Source organism: Pipistrellus hanaki, assembly GCF_964339955.1.
Source record: "Pipistrellus hanaki genome assembly, chromosome: 1".
In the NCBI taxonomy this organism is placed as follows: domain Eukaryota; kingdom Metazoa; phylum Chordata; class Mammalia; order Chiroptera; family Vespertilionidae; genus Pipistrellus; species Pipistrellus hanaki.
Window position 1 is genome coordinate 2,617,229 of NC_140503.1, and position 19,670 is coordinate 2,636,898.

A 19,670-nucleotide genomic window follows, 5' to 3' on the forward strand; every position below is an offset into this window, starting at 1 on the left:
GCCAGATCACGGTCCCTCAGAGAGCTGGAGGGCTGGACTATATGAACTACTAATTCCTACTGTAACACCTCTGCTGCGCTCACTGCCCAAAAAAATCTGGCGGGCCGGATCAGACTCCTCTGCGGGCCGCATGTGGCCCGCGGGGCCGTAGTTTGAAGACCCCTGAGCTAGCGGCATCATTAGCAGCTGGGATAGCACAGCAGTCAAGAGCCTGGACTCTGGGTTGGAATCCAGACCTTAGCTGAGTCATATGGAGCAGTGTTAGGTAAACTCCCTGTGCCACAGCTGAGAAATGGAGGCCTAGCACCGGACTCTTTGGGTTGGGTGAAGATAGGTGAAGACATATGTGGAGAGAGCAGAGAGCAGAGCCTGTAGGTGCTGTGAATGCTGATGACTGTTGCTTTTCCTACCGGGCAGAATGGGAAGTTGTGGCACAGAGCGGTTAGAAGACCCATCTAAGTCACTCTTCTCAGTAGAGGAATGAGGATTTGAGCCTAGATACCTAAGTTAATGCTCTTACATAGAGCTCACCTGCCTCCATCTTCATTCATTCCTCCCCTGCCTTGTCCTGTGTCAGAGAAGAGGTAATGGGCTGGATCCAGAGGAATCCCCCAGGGCTGACTCTGGGGCCCAGAGGGTCCATGGTGGTGTTGTGTCCAGGTGTGGAAAGGTGATATGATTGCACCCTTTGGTCCAGGCGTGGCCTGTGAATTCACAAGTTGTCAGTAGCCTGAAAAGCCCCCCAAACACCCATCCATCCCTTGTAAGATAGCAGACACAAGAGCGTGTTTGCATCCTGGCAGAAAAAGCTAGGAAGGCAGGAAGATTTGTGATGGAGGAGATAGAGGGTAGGATGCCTGTGTGAGGTCCTTGAGTGGGGGAGATAGAGCACAACCATGCATAGGTGGATGGGTGACCGCCAGCAAGGTGGGACCTGAGCCCAGCTGCAGGCCGTGGGCAGGTGGCTACTTACTAGTATATGTTGGCAGATAACAAAGGAAGTAAGGTGACCAGCTGAGAGTGATGGGGGCAGGACGTGTTGGAGGTGTGATGAGAAGTGGAGATATGAAGTGTTTACTTAGGACAGCGGGAGAATGAAAGGGCCCAAGTATAGAGCGACTGCTCCCCAGAACTGAGGACTCCCCTGGGCAGGTGAGAGTCCCTGGCTTTGCTAACTGCTGGGTGTCTCACCGGACACACTCCTGGGTTTTCCTTTAACCCTTCCCACACTCTCCACATGGTCTCTTCATAAAGCACTATCCTTTGAAGCATTGAGAGGACTCAGAGGAATACTCTCTGTAACCCTCACAACCAGCCTCTACAAAAATTTGAGTCCCAGGGAGATAACGTGGCTTACCCAAGGTCAGCTATCTGGGCTGAGGAGTAAAGAGGATAGCCAACACCGGCAGCTGATTCTGGTGGTCAGAGATGCAGAAACACGTGGGAAGATCATGGTTCCTCCTCAGGCAAATGTCTAGCCCTCAGCCCACTGCACCCACTTCTTTGGGTACATGGTGTGCAGTGCTTACTGGTGCGTGGGGATCTAGAGGAACAGGAACCGCTGAAGGGACCTGGCCATGGAGAATGACCTCATTGTGCTGTCAGAAAGGCTGAGAAGGAAGGACAGATGCCACACTCTGTAGGAAAAGTGTTTTCCCACCCACCCATCCATCCATCCATCCATCCACCTACTTATCCACCCCCACTCATCTATCTATCTATCTATCTATCTATCTATCTATCTATCTATCTATCAATCTATCTATCCTCCCATTCACCTCTCCACCCATCCATCCACCCACTTATCCACCCCCCACGCATCCATCTATCTATCTACCAATCCTCCCATCCACCTCTCCACCCATCCATCCATCCATCCACCCACCCACCTACTTGTGTACCCCCCACTCATCACATATTTATCCATCTACTGATTCTCCCATCCACCTCTTCATCCATTCACCCACCCACCCACCCACCCACTCACTTATCCACCCCCACTCATTCATCTATCTGTACATCTACCAATGCTCCCCTCCACCTCTCCATCCATCCATCTTCTCATTCATCCTCCCATCTGTCTGTCCATTTGTTCATCCATCCACCATCTATCCATCTAGCCTCCCTTCCATCTATCAGTTTTTAAGTACTTGCTATATACTTAACACTGAGTGTGCATTAAGGGAGGGTTTAGAGCAGCAGTCACCAACCTTTTGGACCTCATGGACCACCAATGGTTTTCGGTCCACCGGTTGGCGACTGCTGGGTTACAGTAACCCTACTGCTGCCATTAGTGGCACGTCTCACCTGAGACTGTGGGCGCCTATGTTTTCTGTATGAAACTCTGGACTGGGAAAACCTTAACTGACTGAAAAACCCTTGAGTTGTCAAGGTTATGCTGAACCAATAGAAATCATCTAGAATTAAGTAAGGTTAAGCTTCCCCCACCAGACAGTGTAAGAGGCTTGAATGCTCAGTGGACTTGAGCTGGGTCCTGAAGGACGGGCAGAATGTGGGCAGACACGAAGAGGGAAGAGGATGTGCAGGCTCAGCAGCCTCTGAATCGTGCTCTAGGCGGGCTCCGAGTCCCCTGGCCCCACTGTGCTTCCAGCTTGTCCATCAGCGCTGCTCCCTTTTGCATTCTCCTGGGTGTGAGCAGTATCTCACTTCTCCGTGTGAAAGCCCACGGCTGACAGGTCAATACAGAAATAGTACTAATAATGACCCTGAAACATACAAGAACAGCAGCCAATTTCATTTATTTGTTGAGTATCTTCTGAGTAATAGAATATGTACTCTGTGCTAAAATGTCCCTGTGAGGGGGCATTGCTCCTATTTTGCAGATGGTCCCAGGAAAGATTGAGTAACTTGTTAACTTGTTGAAAAACAAACAGTTTGTAGAGATTGAGGCAGGCTTGGCATGAAGAGCTGTGACACCCATATGTACATTCTACTATAGCAGGTACCTTCTAGAGAATGGCACCTTCTCAGGTTGCTGCAGAGGTAAAAGGAGAGGTGGAAGGGTGGTTTGAAGGTTTAGTCTTGAGTATTAAAAAGAAAGCTACTGCTCTTCCGCCATGCTGTCGGCGTGAGTGGGAGGAGCCCATGCTAGCATGGAAGAGGCTCTTTTGTTTTTGCATCGGACTCGGCTCCCTGGTGGTCCTTGAGGATCACGAAGTCTGGGCGTAACAAGCTCCAAAGTAATTTTGAAAGACAATAAACACATTATTTTGCTGTTTTCTCTTTAAAAAAATAAATAAATAAAAAGAAAGCTACTTACATGGCAGTGGTTTGAAGCCAATGTCTATAAACACACACACACACACACACACACACACACACACACCTAGTTTTTTCTCAATTCGTTCTGGAGTTTCTTTGAACATTGATGATATAGGCAAGAGCTTTTTCCATGGTTGACTTGTGACACCCAGCGTTAATCCACAAATAAAGGTACAACAAAAGGATTAAAAGGTGAGAATTAGAATCTTTTGCCTCAGGAGCAAGTGTTCTTTCTTTAGGGATAAAATGGCCAATGACCATTTTTTTGTCCTGACCCATCAATAGTAAGTAATTGATAGGATTGCCTGGAAAACTGAGAAGGCACCTGAGACCCCATCTCTCTGTGTGAGGGCACCTTCTAACCATGATTCTCTTGGGCTGGACAGAGGAAGCCAGCTTACTTAAAACAATAGAATTATCCAAACCCGGGACCCTGTGAGGATGTGGGACATCTGGTCTGAAAGAAAACGTGGAGAAGTAGGACAACTGCAGATGCAAGACCCCAGGCAATGCCATCTCCCAAGTAATGGCAGCCTTGAAGGATGCAAATGAAGTCTTATCTGGCCAGGAAAGGAACCAGTCTCAGAAAACATAGGACCTGAAAGGCATTGTAGAGGCCATGTGGACCGCACAGCACAGGAGCCCGGATCTGGGGTGGCTCCCGGAGGACCGCCTGGAGGGCTCTGAGGCCGTGCTGCTGGGTGCTGTCTGTCTGGGGGGAGAGCAGGAGCTGCGCGTGCCACACGTTTACTGCTGGTGGTCCAGCCGCACTCTCACTTCATAGTCAGGAAGCAGAGGTTCCGAGAGGCCACAGGGACTGCCCAAGGCCAAGCGGGAATTAGAAGCTCCTGCCTCAGGAGCCAGCGTTCTTTCTGTTCTGCTTGCATTTCCTCCGAATGACAAGAGATTGGAGCCAGTTCTCACTGTGTCTGAGGGGGATAGACTCTTGGTATCAGCTGAGGATTGATTTGGAGTCCTGCTGGCCTTCACCTGCAGCTGTTGGTTTATTGGATAAACAAGCCTTTGAGTCTGCTTATAAGTCCTCATGAGGCTTCTCTCAATCCTGTCTCTGGATCCTCTCCCCCTACTTCTTAAGCACCTACTCTGTGCTTGGAGCATGGCTTGTAGTACCTCATTTACCACTCCCAGTGCCTGAGGCTTTGTGAATGGGAAAGCGGAGTTTATGTGGCTCCCCCACGGCCATACAGCTTGTGAGTAGCTAGTGCCAGGGTTAGAACTCAGTCTCCAACCACTCTTTGCCATGTCTGATCACCTCTACAAAGACCCCATCTCCCATTGAGGTCCCACTGTAAGGTGCTGAGGGTTAGAATTTTAACATATGCATCTGGCAGGGGTGGGGCCCAGTTCAACCCACAGCAGCATCTCCCTGGCCCGTGCATAACTTCATGAGGAATGGCACCTCCCCACTCTCCCCCCACGCCACACACACACACACACACACACACACACACACACATGTCTTATTCTGATAGTTTAAAACAGTGCAAAGTAGCCCGGGTAGGTGTGGCTCAGTGGTTGAGCATCAATCTATGAACCTGGAGGTCATGGTTTAATTCCTAGTCAGGGCACATGCCCAGGTTGTGGGGGGGCATGCAGGAGGCAGCTGATCAATGATTCTCTCTCATCATTGATGTTTCTATTTCTCCCTTTCCCTTCTCTGAAATCAATAAAAACATATATTTAAAAAAATCAATGCAAAGTAGAAGGATTAAAAAAAAAAAAAGTGAATGCCTTAAATGACCATACAGATTGTGTCAGTATTGCATTATGCTTGTTTTCTCACATATCTTCTGGAGTAATAGCATCTTTGTTCCAAATAAAAAGAGCTCCTCTTTCACTAGATGGATGTTGGCATGTACCAGGTGCACCCAAGGGCAGGTGTAGCATGGGCTGTATTTCAGACCCATGAGCTCTCTGAGGCATCGATGTGCAGTCGCAGCCTGTGCCACTGTCCCCTGGGCCCCAAAGACAATGCTCTGAAGCAGCAGCAGGAAAAGGAAGTTTCTCCCGAGCCCTTGCTGCCTTTTCCAAAGACGTTTATAATTCAGAACTGTTTGCCGAGCTTCCCTGAAACCCATACGGTGCAGTGGGTGGCCCAGGACTGGACATGGCTGGCGCTTAGCACAAGATGATTGAATGAATGGGTGAGTGAGTCACTCAGTACAAGAGGGTTGAATGGAACAATGGTTGGCTGACTGAGTCTAGTTCTTCATAAGCTCAGTTCACGTGAGCAATGACAAGGCATCAAAAAGGTAGACAGCAAGCCAGGGAATGCCCACTGGGAAGCCATGTTTCCTTCTGAGAGGCAGCCCTGATGGCAGTTATTGAAATGGCCCAGGTGACATTTCTCCTGCAGTCCCGGCTGATCATTCCCCGGCTCCTGCTCAGGCATCCCGTCCCATGGGAGAGCCATTTCCCACACTTAGCCACAGGGAAAGGAAGCGGCGTAGTTAGGAGGGTCTAGGCAGGATCACACTGGAAGGCCAGGTGCGAGTCAGTGGAGAGCTAGCCAGCAATACGAGCAAAATAACATGTATCAGGGCCATGGCTTGGGAGGTTGTGATGTTCCCTGCGCTGGGGCTGAGTTAATATTAACAGGTCCAAGGTGATGGGGGCTTGTGTAACCTTGGCCTGGCCACCTGCCCCTGACTGCAAGCCTGTTTGTCCACTCGGCCTCTTGTACCTCAGCTACCTCCACGGAGTGCCCAGGGCGGAGGCTGTGGGCTGGGGCCCGGCAGCAGCAGGTGGTGCTGCCACTCGGAACCAGGAATGTCCATCACTCTGCTGTCTGAGCAAACTTTCAGCAGGTGCCACCGGGTGGCAGAAGGCAAGGTGACCTGAGTCTGAATCACGGACTCTGAGCACCCGGGCATGTGAGCCCAGAAGGCGCGACATGTGTGCGCGAGGGAGAGGAAGCTCTCGGGCTTCCACATCATGCCTCACCGACCCGTTCCCTGGCGGTGGCCGCGACGGCTAGCTACCTGCAGGCTGCCCTCGGCACGACCCCCACAGAGCCTTTCCCCCACAGCAGCCTTTTGCAAAGTGTGTTCCACGGGACCCTACAGGTGATGAGAAAAATAGCTCCCTGCTCAAATAAGTTTGGGAAACTCTGCATCATTGCTTTCACTTGGATGGTAGTATTTGCAAGGGGCTGAGATGTCCTGCAGTAAAGATTTACCCAGAGTTTTCCAAACTCATTTCCCTAAGGAGACTTCCCCCCACAGCACAAACAGACACCCCGGGAAATGCCAGCGGAACGCCCGCCTTCAGGATGGCCCCTGCTTCTCTGGCCAGGAGAGAGCTGCCTCCCTGAGTGTCCGCTTGCCCTCCCCCACTGGACCCGGCCTCCCAGCATCCTTCCATTTTAGCCTTAAAGTAGTACTTAACCAGTTAACCGCCACAGAATACTTTGAATTTAATTTAAAAAGGTCCACCGTTTGTGTCTATAGATGCTTATGGCGTACAAATGCTCAATACTTGTTAAAAGTAGAAAACTCTAAAGAAAGCAACATGCTCTATGGTCATGCCACCCATATCTTTATAGGATTTTGTCAAAATGTGAATTGCCCCGTGCCTCTGCTGAAAACCCTCTTTGGGCTCCAGGTCACTCAGACAAAAGCCACTCGCACAGGTGTGCACTGTAGCAATCCCTCGCCCAGAGCGGACACTGCAGTCACATCTCTGGCCCCTCCTATTGCTCCTCTCTCACTCACGCTCTCCATGCCTGGCACACGGCCCCTCGCTTCACTTCCCTGACACATGCCAGGCACATTCCCGCCCCAGGCCTTTGCACGGCCTGTTTTCTCTGCCTGGCTGATCTCTCCCAGACCCCCACACAGCTCACCCTCTCACCCGCCTCGTTTCCATGCTGCTTCTCTGTGAGGCCTCCCCTCACACTCCAAGGGTGTCTCAGACCCCAGCACTCCCATCCCGTCCCTGTGTTGTTGTTGTTGTTGTTGTTGTTATTATTATTATTATTATTTATTATTATTATTTTTTTTGCAATAGGACTCATCAACTTCCCCTGTTCTATGCGTAGTGTTGACTTAACCTGGTCAATTGCTTGCATCCCCCATTGAGCTCCTATGAGCAGGGCTGTGTCTGTCTGGTTCACAGTTGCACAATCAGCACCTGGCACCTAGTAGATGCTCAGTAAACAGTAGTTGGCTAAATAATGTGTGTGTTCACAGAAGAAATCATACTGTACACACTTTTGTAGTTTGATTTTTAATTTTATGAAAACTTCTGTTCACTTGCATGCTCATCAGCAATGAGCATTGTCAACCTTGTACACTTATGCCAGTCTAACAGGAGAAAAATGGCGTTCTGTTAATTTGATTTGTGTTTAAATTATGAATAGGATTTAGAATTCTTGCATATTCCCATCGGCCATTCCTATTTTTTTAAAATATATTTTATTGATTTTGTACAGAGAGGAAGGGAGAGAGATAGAGAGTTAGAAACATCGATGAAAGAGAGTCATTGACCTGCTGCCTCTTGCACACCCCTTAATGGGGATGTGCCCGCAACCAAGGTACATACCCTTGACCGAATCAAACCTGGGACCCTTCAGTCCCCAAGCTGACGCTCTATCCACTGAGCCAAACTGGTATTGGCCCTATTTTTTTTTTTTTTTAAGTCTGTCTGCTTAAGTCCTTTGCCCATTTTTCTTCAGGGAACTTTTATAGGCACTTTATTGAAATTTAAAAAACCATAAATGGACGTTGTATCTTGTCGAATACATTTCTGTATCTATTATGATAATCATATTACCTTTATCCTTCATTTTGTTAGTGTGGTATATGATGTCGATTGATTTGTGAATGTTGACCCTTCCTTGCGTAGCTCTAGTTTTTAATGCTTTTTATTTTTATATCTTTATGTTATAATTAGGTGTTTAACACCCTGTTCTGAAAGAGAGTTGCAATTCTCTGCTTCTGTCTGTCTGTCACCTCACTCAGATTTTTATATATTTTTGTCTTTTTGTGTTAGTTAGAAGACCTCCTTTTGACATTTCTTCTAATGCAGGTCTTGTGTTGGACAATTCCCCTAGCTTTTCCTTGTCTGGGAAAGCCTTTATTTTGTCTTCATATCTGAAGGATAACTGTTGGATATATTGTTGGCTGGTAATTTCTATCTTTCAATATTTTGAATACTAGAGACCTGGTGCACAAAATTTGTGCACTGGGGGTGTGTGTCCCTAAGCCCAGCCTGCACCCTCTCCAATCTGGGACATCCCTTTCACAGTCTGGGACTGCTGGCTCCTAACTGCTCATCTGCCTGCCTTCCTGATCACTCCTAACTACCTCTTTCTGTCTGCCTGATTGCTCCTAATCCCTCTGCCTGCCAGCCTGATCTCTCCTAACTGCCATCCCCTGCCTGCCTGATTGTCTCTAACTGCCTCTGCCTTGGCCCCTGCCACCGTGGCTTTGTCCAGAAGGACCAGATGACTGGAAGATGTCTGGTCTATCTGGTCTAATTAGCATATTACCCTTTTATTATATAGATATCATTCCATGCTCTCCTAGCCTGTAGGGTTTCTGCTGAGAAATCTGATGATAATTTGATGGAGTTTTCTTTGCAGGTTATTGCCTTTTTTCCTTTTCTGCCTTCAGAATTCATTCTTTCTCATTAAGTTTTTTTTTCTTCTTCTTATTGAATTTATTTGGTGACTCTATTAAACAACATTATATAGGTTTCAGGTGCACAATTCTACAACACTTGTACATTCTTTAAAAAAATAATCAGGTGTGAATTGATATTTCATTGTGGTTTTGATTTGCATTTTGTCTATTGACATTTTGCATCTTTTCTTGCTTGTTGGTCATATATATAATTTTTTCAAAAAAGTTAATTCAAGTCCTTGACTCATTAAAAAAAATTTTTTTTATATATATATCACTGGTGAGTTATAAGACTCTTTTACGTATTTCGGGCGTTAACTTCTTATTAGATATATATTTTGCAAATATTTTCTCCCATTGCCTTTTCACTTTGTTGATTGTGCTCTTGAATGCCTAATGTTCTGAAATTTGATATAGTCTGTGAGTTTTAACTGTGTGTGTGCTTCTGGCGAAAGATGCAAGAAATCACTGCTAAATCAATGTTATGAAACTTTCCCCTATGCTTTCTTCTAAGAGCTTTCTAGTTTTAGCACTGACATTTAGGTGTTTTTTTTTTTTTTTAGCTGTTTTTTTGTATATGATGTAAGGTAGGGATCAAACTTTATTCTCCTGTGGATATAGTTTTTGCAGTACCTATTTGTTGAGAAGACTGTTTTATACCCATTAGTCTTAGCACCTCTGTCTAAAATCACTTCACCACATATGTTTAGGGTTATATCTGCTCTCTCTATTCTAATCCCGTGGTTTGTATGTTTGTTGCTAACCCAGGACCACAGTGTTTTGATCGCTGTAGCTTTGAAATCAGGAAATATGTGATCTCTCACTTTGTTCCTTTTCAAGATTGTTTTGACTATTCGGGTCCCATGAGATTCCATGTGAATTTTAGGATTTTTCCTATTTCTATACTAGATGCTTGTGGGATCTGGATAGAGATTGCATTAAATCTACAGATTGTGTGGGTATTAGTGACATCCTAACAGTGTTGTTTTCAAGTCTCTGAACATGGAATGTCTTTCCACTTGTTAATATATTATTTAATTTCTTTAGCAATGTTTTGTAGTTTTCTGTGTACAAATTTTTCACCTCCTTGGTGAAAGTTTATTCCTACATATTTTATTCTTTTTGATGCTATTGTATATAGAATTTATTTTTAAAGTTCCTTTATGGATTGTTCATTGTTAGTGTATGAAATGCAACTGATTTTGCCTATTGATTTTGTCTCTTGAATCTTTGCTGACTATGTTTATTAGTTCTAACAGTGTATGTGTATAATTTTTAGAGTTTTATATATGTTGATTGTGCTCTTGAATGCATAATGTTCTGAAATTTGTCTGTGAACAAATATTATTTTACTTCTTTCTTTGTAATTTGGATGCTTTTAATTGTTTTTTCTTGCCTAATTGCACTGGCTGAAAGGTCTATTACTATGCTAACTAGAAGAAGCCAAAGCAGGCATCCTTGTCTTGTTTTTTTGATACTAAAAGAAAAACTGTCTTTCATCTATGAGTATGATATTAGTAGTGGTTTTTTATATATGGTCTTCTATTCCTTGTTTTTTCTCAGTTTTTTTTAAAAAAATATATTTTATTGATTTTGTACAGAGAGGAAGTGAGAGAGATAGAGAGTTAGAAACATCGATGAGAGAGTCATCGATCAGCTGCCTCTTGCACACCCCCTACTGGGGATATGCCCTCAACCAAGGTACATGCCCTTGACCAGAATCGAACCCGGGACCTTTCAGTCCCCAAGCCAACGCTCTATCCATTGAGCCAAACTGGTTTTGGCTTTTCTCAGTGTTTTTATCATGAAAGGATATTGAATTTTGTCAAATATTTCTATATCAAAGGAGATAATCATGTGTTTTCTCCTTCATTCTGCTAATGTGATATATTGTAGTGATTGATTTTCATATGTTAAATAAACCACCCTTACTTTGTCCAATTACAAATCCCATTGATGGTGGTGTATAATCCTCATAATGTGCTGTTGAATTATATTTTCTCAAATTTTGTTGAGGGTTTTTGCATCAGAAATGTTGGTTTATAGTTTTTTTCTTGTAGTGTCTTTGGTTTTGGTATCAGAGTAATGCTGATTTTATAAAATAAGTTAGAAGGATTATTTCCTGTTTATTTTTTTGGGGAAAAGTTTGATGATTATATGTGTGAATTACTTTTTAAATACTTGGTAGAATTCAACAGTGAAGCATGAGGTCCTAGGATTTTCTTTATTGGGAGTTTTTTTTTTTAATTATTGATTCAATTTCCATTACTAGTTATACGATTTCTATTTCTTCATGAGCAATTCTTGGTGGATTGTCTGTTTCAAGAAATTTATCTGTTGTATCTAGTTATCCAATTTGTTGGCATACAATTTTTTTCATAGTATTATCTTATAATCCTTTTTATTTGTGCAAAATCACTTGTAATGTCTTCATTTCTGATTTTAGTTATTTGAGTATTCTTTTTTTTCTTAGACTCTCTAAAGGTTTGCCAATTTTGATGATCTTTTCAAAGAATCAACTCTTGATTTTGTTGATTTTTTTTAAAAAGGTCTTTTTTTTTAAAAAAAATAAATCTTTGCTCTAGTGTTTACTATGTTCTTTCTTTTGTTAACTTTGAGTTTAGCTATTTTCCCCTAGTTCTTTATGGTGTGAAACTAGGTTGGTGATTTGAGATATTTCTTTTTTAAAATGTAAATGCTTAGAGCTATACATTTTCTTAGTATTGCTTTTACTGCATCCCATAAGTTTTGGTAAGTAGTGTTTTCATTTTTACTTGTCTCCAGATATTTTAAAATTTTCATGTGAATTCTTCTTTGACCAATAGGATGTTTCATATTTTCTTTTGCTACCAATTTCTAGTTCCATTTTAATGTGATTGTACAAGATACTTTGTATGATTCCAGTCTTTTTTAAAAAATTCATTTTTATTTCAGAGAGGAAGGGATAGGGATAGAGAAATACAAACATCAATGATGAGAGAGCATCATTGATCAGCTGCCTCCTGCATATCCCCTACTGGGGATTGAGGCTGCAACCTGGGCATGTGCCCTGACTGGGAACGAACCATGATCTCCTGGTTTATATGTCAAACAGTGTCTTAAACACTGAGCCATGCCAGCTAGGCTGTATGATTCCAGTCTTTTAAAATGTATAAAATTTGCTTTTTGACCTAACATATATATGTTCTATTCTGGAGAATTTTCCATTTGCACTTGAGAAAAATGTTTATTCTGCTCTAGTGGGAGCAGTATTCTGATATGTTAGTGCAGTTGCTCTGTAGAGGTGTTCAACTCTTCTGTTTCTTTTTTGATCTTCTGCCTGCTTTTTCTATTAATTATTAAGTATTAAGGGGCATTGTTTCTCCTACTTTATTGTGTTTCTATTTCTCCCATTACTTCTGTCAATGTTTGCTTCATATATGTAGGAGCTCTGATATTTGGTGCACATCTTATCTAATAATAGACAAACATGTAAATTGACTGTACATATGCCACACCCACAGCCAATCAGGAGTGGGTATGCAAATTAACCTGACAAAGATAGAAGGTTAATTTGCATATGCAGGTGCAGAGTGACTGGCTGGGGTGGGACGCCTGCTATGATGGGAAGGAAGTGGGGAGGAGAGAGCTATAGGCGCAGTGTTCTGGCCAAGAGCGGGGACTTGGCGGCTCCCGGTGGCCCAAGAGTGGGGACTTGCTGGCTCCCAGGTGGCCTGGAACGAAGCCAGGGGAAAGAAGGCCTATTCTTGCATGAATATTGTTCAACGGGCCTCTAGTCTTCTGTAATAAAAGACTAATATGCAAATTGGCTGCACGGAAGAACCACTGGTTGCTATGATGCACACTGACCACAGGGGCAGATGGTCAATGCAGAAGCTGCCCCTGGTGGTCAGTGACTCCCACTGGGGGAGCGCTGCTCAGCCAGAAGCCAGGCTCACATTTACTAAGTGCAGCAGTGGTGGCAGAAGCATCTCCCACCTCCATGGCAGCGCTAAGGATGCCCGACTGTAGGGAGCGGGCTTAAGTCATCAGTCAGACATCCCCTGTGGGATCCTGGACTGCGAGAGGGTGCAGGCCAGGCTGAGGGATCTCTTCTCTGTCCTGAGTGCACAAATTTTGTGTACCAGGCCTCTAGTATATTTATATTTGTTATACCTTCTTGGTGAATCAAATTGCAATTTTTTGGCCATTTTATAAAGTCACATATGATAATCCTCCCTTTTATGGGTTTTGCTTTATTCTCTAGTTTAGAGAAGTTTTAGGCACTACAATATCAATGTATTCTTCTGAAGCATTTGTATTTTTATATTTTAACATTTGCTCCACCCAGAGGTCCAAACACCATTATTTAATGTGGATTTGAGCCTTTATTTTCTGAAATATTGGATCCCCTAAGAAGTGCAGACCCTGAACTCTCTCCCTGCTGTGTGCTCTGCCTACCTTAGCTTTGCCTCACTGTTGCCCTCTTTTCCTGCCACTCTTCTACCAAAGTTTAAGTAGTTAATTAGGTGCCCTCACCCACCTCCCCACCCATCTCTGCACCCATCTCCAGTATACCCATCTCCCCACCCATCTACCCTCCCCATATATCCTCTCCCCATCTCCCCACTCATCTCCCCACCCATCTCTCTACCCATCTCCCCACCAATCTAACCCCTCACCTACCCCCCCATCTCCCCACTCATCTCCAGACCCATCTCCCCACCCATCTGTCCCCTCATCTACCCCCCCATCTCCCCAACCATCTCCAGACCCATCTCCCCACCCATCTGTCCCCTCATCTACCCCCCCATCTCCCCAACCATCTCCAGACCCATCTCCCCACCCATCTGTCCCCTCATCTACCCCCCCCCATCTCCCCACCTATCTCCCCACCCATCTATCCCCTCACCTATCCCCCTCATCTCCCTCCCATCTCCCAACCCATCTCCCCACCCATCTCCAGTATGCCCATCTCCTGTCACTGCTGGGTACCCATATGCATGAGTAAATTATGGTTTCAGTCAAAACTTTATGCTTGCCAACCACAATGCCTGGACAGTGTAAATACTTAATCAATATTAAATGGATAGAAAGATGCTGTGACCTGGATTCCACACACATCCTGGGGATGTGAAAGGAGACTCGGAGACTCAGGGATTTGCATGTCACACTTAAGCTCGGGCCATCTTATCCATTCTTTAATGTCACCAAGGGAGGGGGCTTGGCTTGGCAAGCGAAGGGCTGAACCTGGAGAGGCAGTTACTTTTACTAGGGATTGACCATCTTTCCCAGCAAGAGAGGAATGTTGAAGCTTTTGTTCATCAGGATGACTAAGAAGGGCCTGTTGAACTTGATGGTCAGAAGATTCGACCTGTGCTTTCCTGAAGGCCTGGCACCAGAACGATCAGTCACAATCTCATCTATGATCAGCCTAGCCTCGTGCAGCGCCTGGAAGGAACACAGCAGAGGCATGCTGGGGCAGAGGCGGACTGCGCCTGCCTTGGAGCAAGGCCAGATATTGGGGGAGCTGTGCTGGGGGCTCAAGGCAGGATCTGTGCAGAGGCCCAGTGGGGACCTGGACCTTTATAGCATTTCCTTGATGGAAAAATAAAACAATGACAAACAAGCAGAATTGCCAGCTGGGTGTCTGCCATTAGAGCATTTTTATTAAAAAACCAATGGACTCAAAACTTGATTCATCATGGTGTGGTGGGAAGAACATGAAATGGGGTTATACTCTGTTTTCCCCCACCAATTAGCTTAACTAACTAACTAACTAACTGTGCCAACGCAAGGAGATGAATCTCTTCTCAAGTCCTCGCTTCCTTAAGTAGGAAAATCATGGCTACATGCAGACCACCCAACAAGCGGGGCCGTTGGGTGCTTCATGTGAGAACCTCAGGCAGTGTAGGTGCTCCATAATGTGTACCTGTGTTAGCGGTGCGCATGTATGTGTGCACGCACCAGCACAGCAAACTCAGATCTCTGTACCCGGTACCTGTGGGCACCATTCACTGGTTGAACCTACTTGCTCAGCCTCACCCCAGGCTCCTCTCCTTTACTGTTCCTTCCCCAGGAGCTGGTCCCTTCCCTGCACCATGCTCCGTCCTCCCTTACCACCTGCTTGTCTTCCTCCAGCCCCCGCCCCTGCAGGGGACACCAGCTCCTTCCCCCAACCCCCACCGTGACACCAGCCTCTCCACTTCTCAAGGCCTTTGCCAACTCCACCTGCCCACCCTCCTGCCTCGGGATCAACATTCTCCTCCTCCCTGCAAACAACCCCACCCCAGGAGGTAGAAGCCGGACTTGGATTCTGTCCTTGGGCGTGTCTGATTGTGAGCTCCTTGGGGACCAGGAGGAGATGGGACCCCCCATCGCGTCCAGCCCACAGCCAGGCACTCAGTGTGCAGCCAGTACTGAGCACAGCTGTGGCTGCGGCCCCTCAGTTCTCCTGAGAAGTGGCATCTTAGCCCAGTCACTCACTAATGTGGCTGTGGCTCACGAACAGCTCCAATGCCACAGGAAGGGCGGGAGGGGGTTCCTCCCTCACCCCCAGCCTGACTGTGTAAATATGGGTCCATGGAGGCCCAAAGAGGAGAAGACCCTGACCAGAGATGAGACGGGGTCAGTGACACCGCCACAGAGGATGTCCCAAAGGCCAGGACGTAAAGGCCACCCCCCTCAGGCGCCTGAGCACGACCCGGTCTTGGTGAGCCCAGTGGCCTTCCCCAGGGCTGTTTGCGGGCCTGGGCCCCCTCCCCGGGCTGCAGCCCGCACACATCGTGCCCCGTGGACCCCAGGACAGGCTCACCTTGGACACCTTCAGGGGCGCCGCCTCGCTGATCCCGGAGAGCTCAGCCCCATCACTGAAGACCTTGGTGATGCCCATTTCGCCCAGGGTGGCTTTCAGATCGTAGGTTCCAGAAATGTACACTTTGGGCATACTCACCTGGGCAGAACTGTCAAGATGGTTGGAAAAGAAAGGAATTTCATAACATGGAAAGCGTTTCTTTTCTGGTCATTTTTCCCTCTTGGCCCCTGCGTCTCTACCCACAGGAGGATGGAGGTCAGTGTTGGTTTGTTGTACTTTTAGGTGCTCTACCCTGTCAGAGAATGTCAGAATAATGTGGCTGCTCTTATCCTGAAAGCCTCTCAAATGCCACCTCCTCTGAGAAGCCCTCCAGGCAGACCTGTACTGTCCTTGGGAAGCACTTTGCACACTGCCCTGCAGGGTTTGGTCACCCCGACTGGGCCTTTGGGGCTGGAATCCCAGAGGGATCTGGGCCATGGTTCCACGTGCTGAGTGACATTTGCCAGTGAGTGATGAGTGACACATGGGCTGATTGCTCAGCTTTCGTTTCCCATGGGGACAGGGTGTGGCCCTGAGGTCTGCTATGATTCTAGCCAGGAATTTTCTACCCTTTCACTCCACGTTCAGACTTTTCCAGAAAGCCCACCACTCCCTCCGGGGTTCTCTCCCTGCGAGTGAGGTGCTGCTCCCTGCGCCAGGCACTGACATGGGGAAGGGCAGTGTCCAAGCGGAAGTCCCCATGGGCAGGGCTCTGCCTCCTCAGCTGCCGGCACTGTCCCTCTTCGGAACCCGGCTGGTGCTCCCTGCACTGATGCTGGTTCTGTCTGAAAGCAGGGGCGGGCATGAGGAGGGCCCCTCCCCTGGCCCTCTGGCCAGGCCCGACATGGCTGCTCCCGGTCAGCCCCAGGCTGGGAATCACCGTGGGGCCATGCTGTGGAAGATCCTGGTCAGGTGCTCCTGGCTGACCTCGGCCTCCAGGTGCTGCATCTTCCCCTCGTCGGGCAGGATGAGGAAGGTGGGCACCGGGCCCCGGTAGCGCTGCAGCAGCACCCAGGAGGACAGCGCCTCGTCATGCAGCAGCTCAAACTGGCCCGAGCGGCGGAACATGAACATCCGTTTCCTGGTCTTCTTGTCCACGTAGAAGTCTTCTACCACAAAGGTCTCAGCCTCGAATGTCACCTCCAACAGGCCTGAAGAGAGGGAAGGCGCCGGTCAGCCAGGAGAGGGGAGGGGTAGGTACCCGTGGCAGAACAGAGGCCCTGAGCCTCCTGCGTGACAGGGCTCTCTGAGCCTCAGCTTCCCCATCTGTCAAATGGAGCTCACAGGCACCTGCGCTCACTGACGGGACTTCAGTGGGGAGAAAGCCCCTGGAGGAGGGTCCACGTTGTCTATATTGCAGAGGCTCAGGGTGCCAGCCTGGCTGGGCAGAGTAAGCATGTGGACTTGTATTGCATGCCATTTACCAGTAATAGAGGGTTGCCCCGAAGGGGCTGAATGAAAATGATTGGCATCAGCCACACTTGGCAGCTCCTGGCCTGAGCCTCCCTGCCCTTGACTCGGGTTCTCCTCATTCGGGGAAATCACCTGGTTCTTCCTCTAATGGCCTTTCCGGGCCAACACATGAGACGCGGAGGCCTGGGCACCCCCCTCAGCTGTTCCAAGAGACCACCGCCACCCTGCCTGGTGGGAGTGCACGGGAGTCTCAGGAAGGCCTGATCCGCTTTCTCATTGGATGGAAGGTGGAGACTGAGGCTGGAGAGGGGACAAGACCCGCCTAGAGTGCCCCCGCTCAGCTGGGCCCAGGATGTGCTGACTCTGGCCTTGGCGCTCTCCAGGGCATTTTCTGCCCCGGGTCACGGAGTCCACAGAGAGAAGGAAGCAGCCCCTGACCTTGACTCTCACCTCCCTGCCCCAGCCTGTGTCCAGGAACTGTTTCACCAGCCTCACAATGTGCTCTGGAACCCACAGGCTTCTGGAATTTTCTTCTCTCAGAGGGAGGAAGGCGGGCTGGGAGTCAAGTTCAGCTGAGCACCCACATTGTGAGCCTGTAGCCCCGTGTTCTTTGTGACATGCATACTCCTTACAGAATCCTGACAACACGGGATTATCATGTTCATGTCCAGATTGGAAGCTGGACCCTCAGAGAGGTACAGAGACTCACCGAGAGCCAGACTCTGACGGGTGGTGGAGGCAGGATTTGAACCCTGTGCTTCTGACTCTAAAGCTGCCACTTCTCCCACGACACCTCAGTAGTCCAGGAGACCTTCTTTGTTTTTAAACTCTGCTAACGTGTGTGTGTCTGGCTCTGTGTTGTGTGTGTGTGTGGTGGGGGGATGACGGGGGCAGGCACATTGCATATTGTGCCTCCATCCCTGGTGGGGGTCTACGATGCACGTGGAACAGGCACAAAGGCTCTGGCACGTCCTGCAGGGAGGATGATGCTCTGACTCTTCGATCGCTGACCGCAATGGTCGGGGGCGTTTTTCTGTGGTTGTGTGGGGAGAACGGCTCCCTGCCCAGATGTACAGTCACGTGGCACCCTGCACCGCCCAGGACAGCTTAGGAACTGATGTTTGAGAATGGTTTTGGATGTTTCCATGGGAACCAGCGCAGGCTGGTGGTAACACATACCTTCGAAGACGATGTAATCCACCAGAACGAGAGTTGTGTCTTTGTCAAACTCTTCGAACAGATCCAAATCTTTCTCCTGGATTTTCATCTCTATGAAATTGTTGACCTTTGTTCGGGCCTTGGCATCCCTGAAACGGAGGCAGAAGACATCTGAGTGGTGCAGCTCCCAGACGTACTTCAGAAACTGGTCCTTGAACTTCACACTTAGGTTGGCAAACAAGATGTTGCCAGTGATCAGCCAAGGCTCGCTGTCTGGCTCGTTGATGGTGTGGAGGAGGTTCAGTAAGCCAGTGTAGATGGCAGCCTCAGGCACCTCCTTCAAGTCCAAATGTAAGCCCTCCAGGAGCTCTGTGCGAGTGGTGCCCTCGGCGCCCAGGGAGAGCATGGCGAATGCCGTGGCGATGCTCACCGGGGAGAAGAAGATGTTGGAGGTGTTGGACTGACGGGCCACCTGGCGGTACAGGCTGAAGGCGAAGTCGGCCAGGTAAGGCGCGATCTTGTGGCTGGCGGACTCCTCAGCCTGCTCGGCTACATCCGTGTCCTGGGCAGCATCTTCAGCCAGGGCAGCCGGGGCCAGGCAGCACAGGCCTGCCAGCAGGAGGAGGCCCCACGTGACGGAGGACGGCATTGTCCTGAGAGAGAGAAGGGGCATGCCGCCCAGGTCAGGCCCACCTGACTCACACCACGCCCAGCAGCCGCAGCTGCTGCAGCTGCTCCTCCTGCAGCCCCGTACAGCAATCACAGGTGCAGGTCTATGGCAATTCTCAGTCTACAGAGGAGGAGACCGAAGTGCCGCAGGCTCAGTCACTTGTCCAAGCTCACAGAGCTTGCACAGAAAGGAGCAGGGCTCAGGGAGTGTGGGTCACGCTCTCCACGGCTACCCTGACATCTGAGTGACCCCGAGGTGCAAGGACCTCAGCTCCTATTTTATCAAAGAAGAAACTGAGGCACAGGACACAGATGCTTGGTACGCACAGTTACCCAGGAAGCAGCCAGCTCTGCCTCAGGGGTGGCCGGATGGGGAACAGCTCCAAGCGTCTGCCGGGGGACTTAGTTATTTCACGGCAGAGAGGCTGCTGCCCAGAGAGGGAAAGATCTTGCCCAGGGACACACAGCGGGAATACACGGAGCTGGAGGAATGCCATATCGCCGGCCTGGCCCAGATCCTCCCTCACGCCGCCCACTCCATCCCTCTCCTTTTTCTCGCAACCACGGCAGCTTGCACATGTGGGCCCTGAGCCTAGTGCGCGCTAGCACCCGGTCCTGTGTGTGCCAGGCCTGGGCTGCTGGGCTGTTTGGAGGAGGAGCACCCGTGAGCC

The 19,670-nt window shown here is 48.4% G+C and overlaps 1 protein-coding gene across 1 annotated transcript; it reads right to left on the minus strand.

The window, feature by feature from the left end:
• Positions 1-15,384: 15,384 nt before the first annotated feature.
• Positions 15,385-19,053, minus strand: LOC311612789 (alpha-1-antitrypsin-like). The gene is made up of 4 exons (XM_084866038.1): positions 18,352-19,053; positions 16,640-16,910; positions 16,423-16,544; positions 15,385-15,923 (listed from the first exon to the last, which is right to left on the minus strand). Exons 1-4 carry the CDS (start codon positions 19,001-19,003, stop codon positions 15,535-15,537), a joined length of 1,434 nt encoding a protein of 477 aa, XP_084722164.1. The 5' UTR covers positions 19,004-19,053; the 3' UTR covers positions 15,385-15,534.
• Between the last annotated feature and the right edge of the window lie 617 nt (positions 19,054-19,670).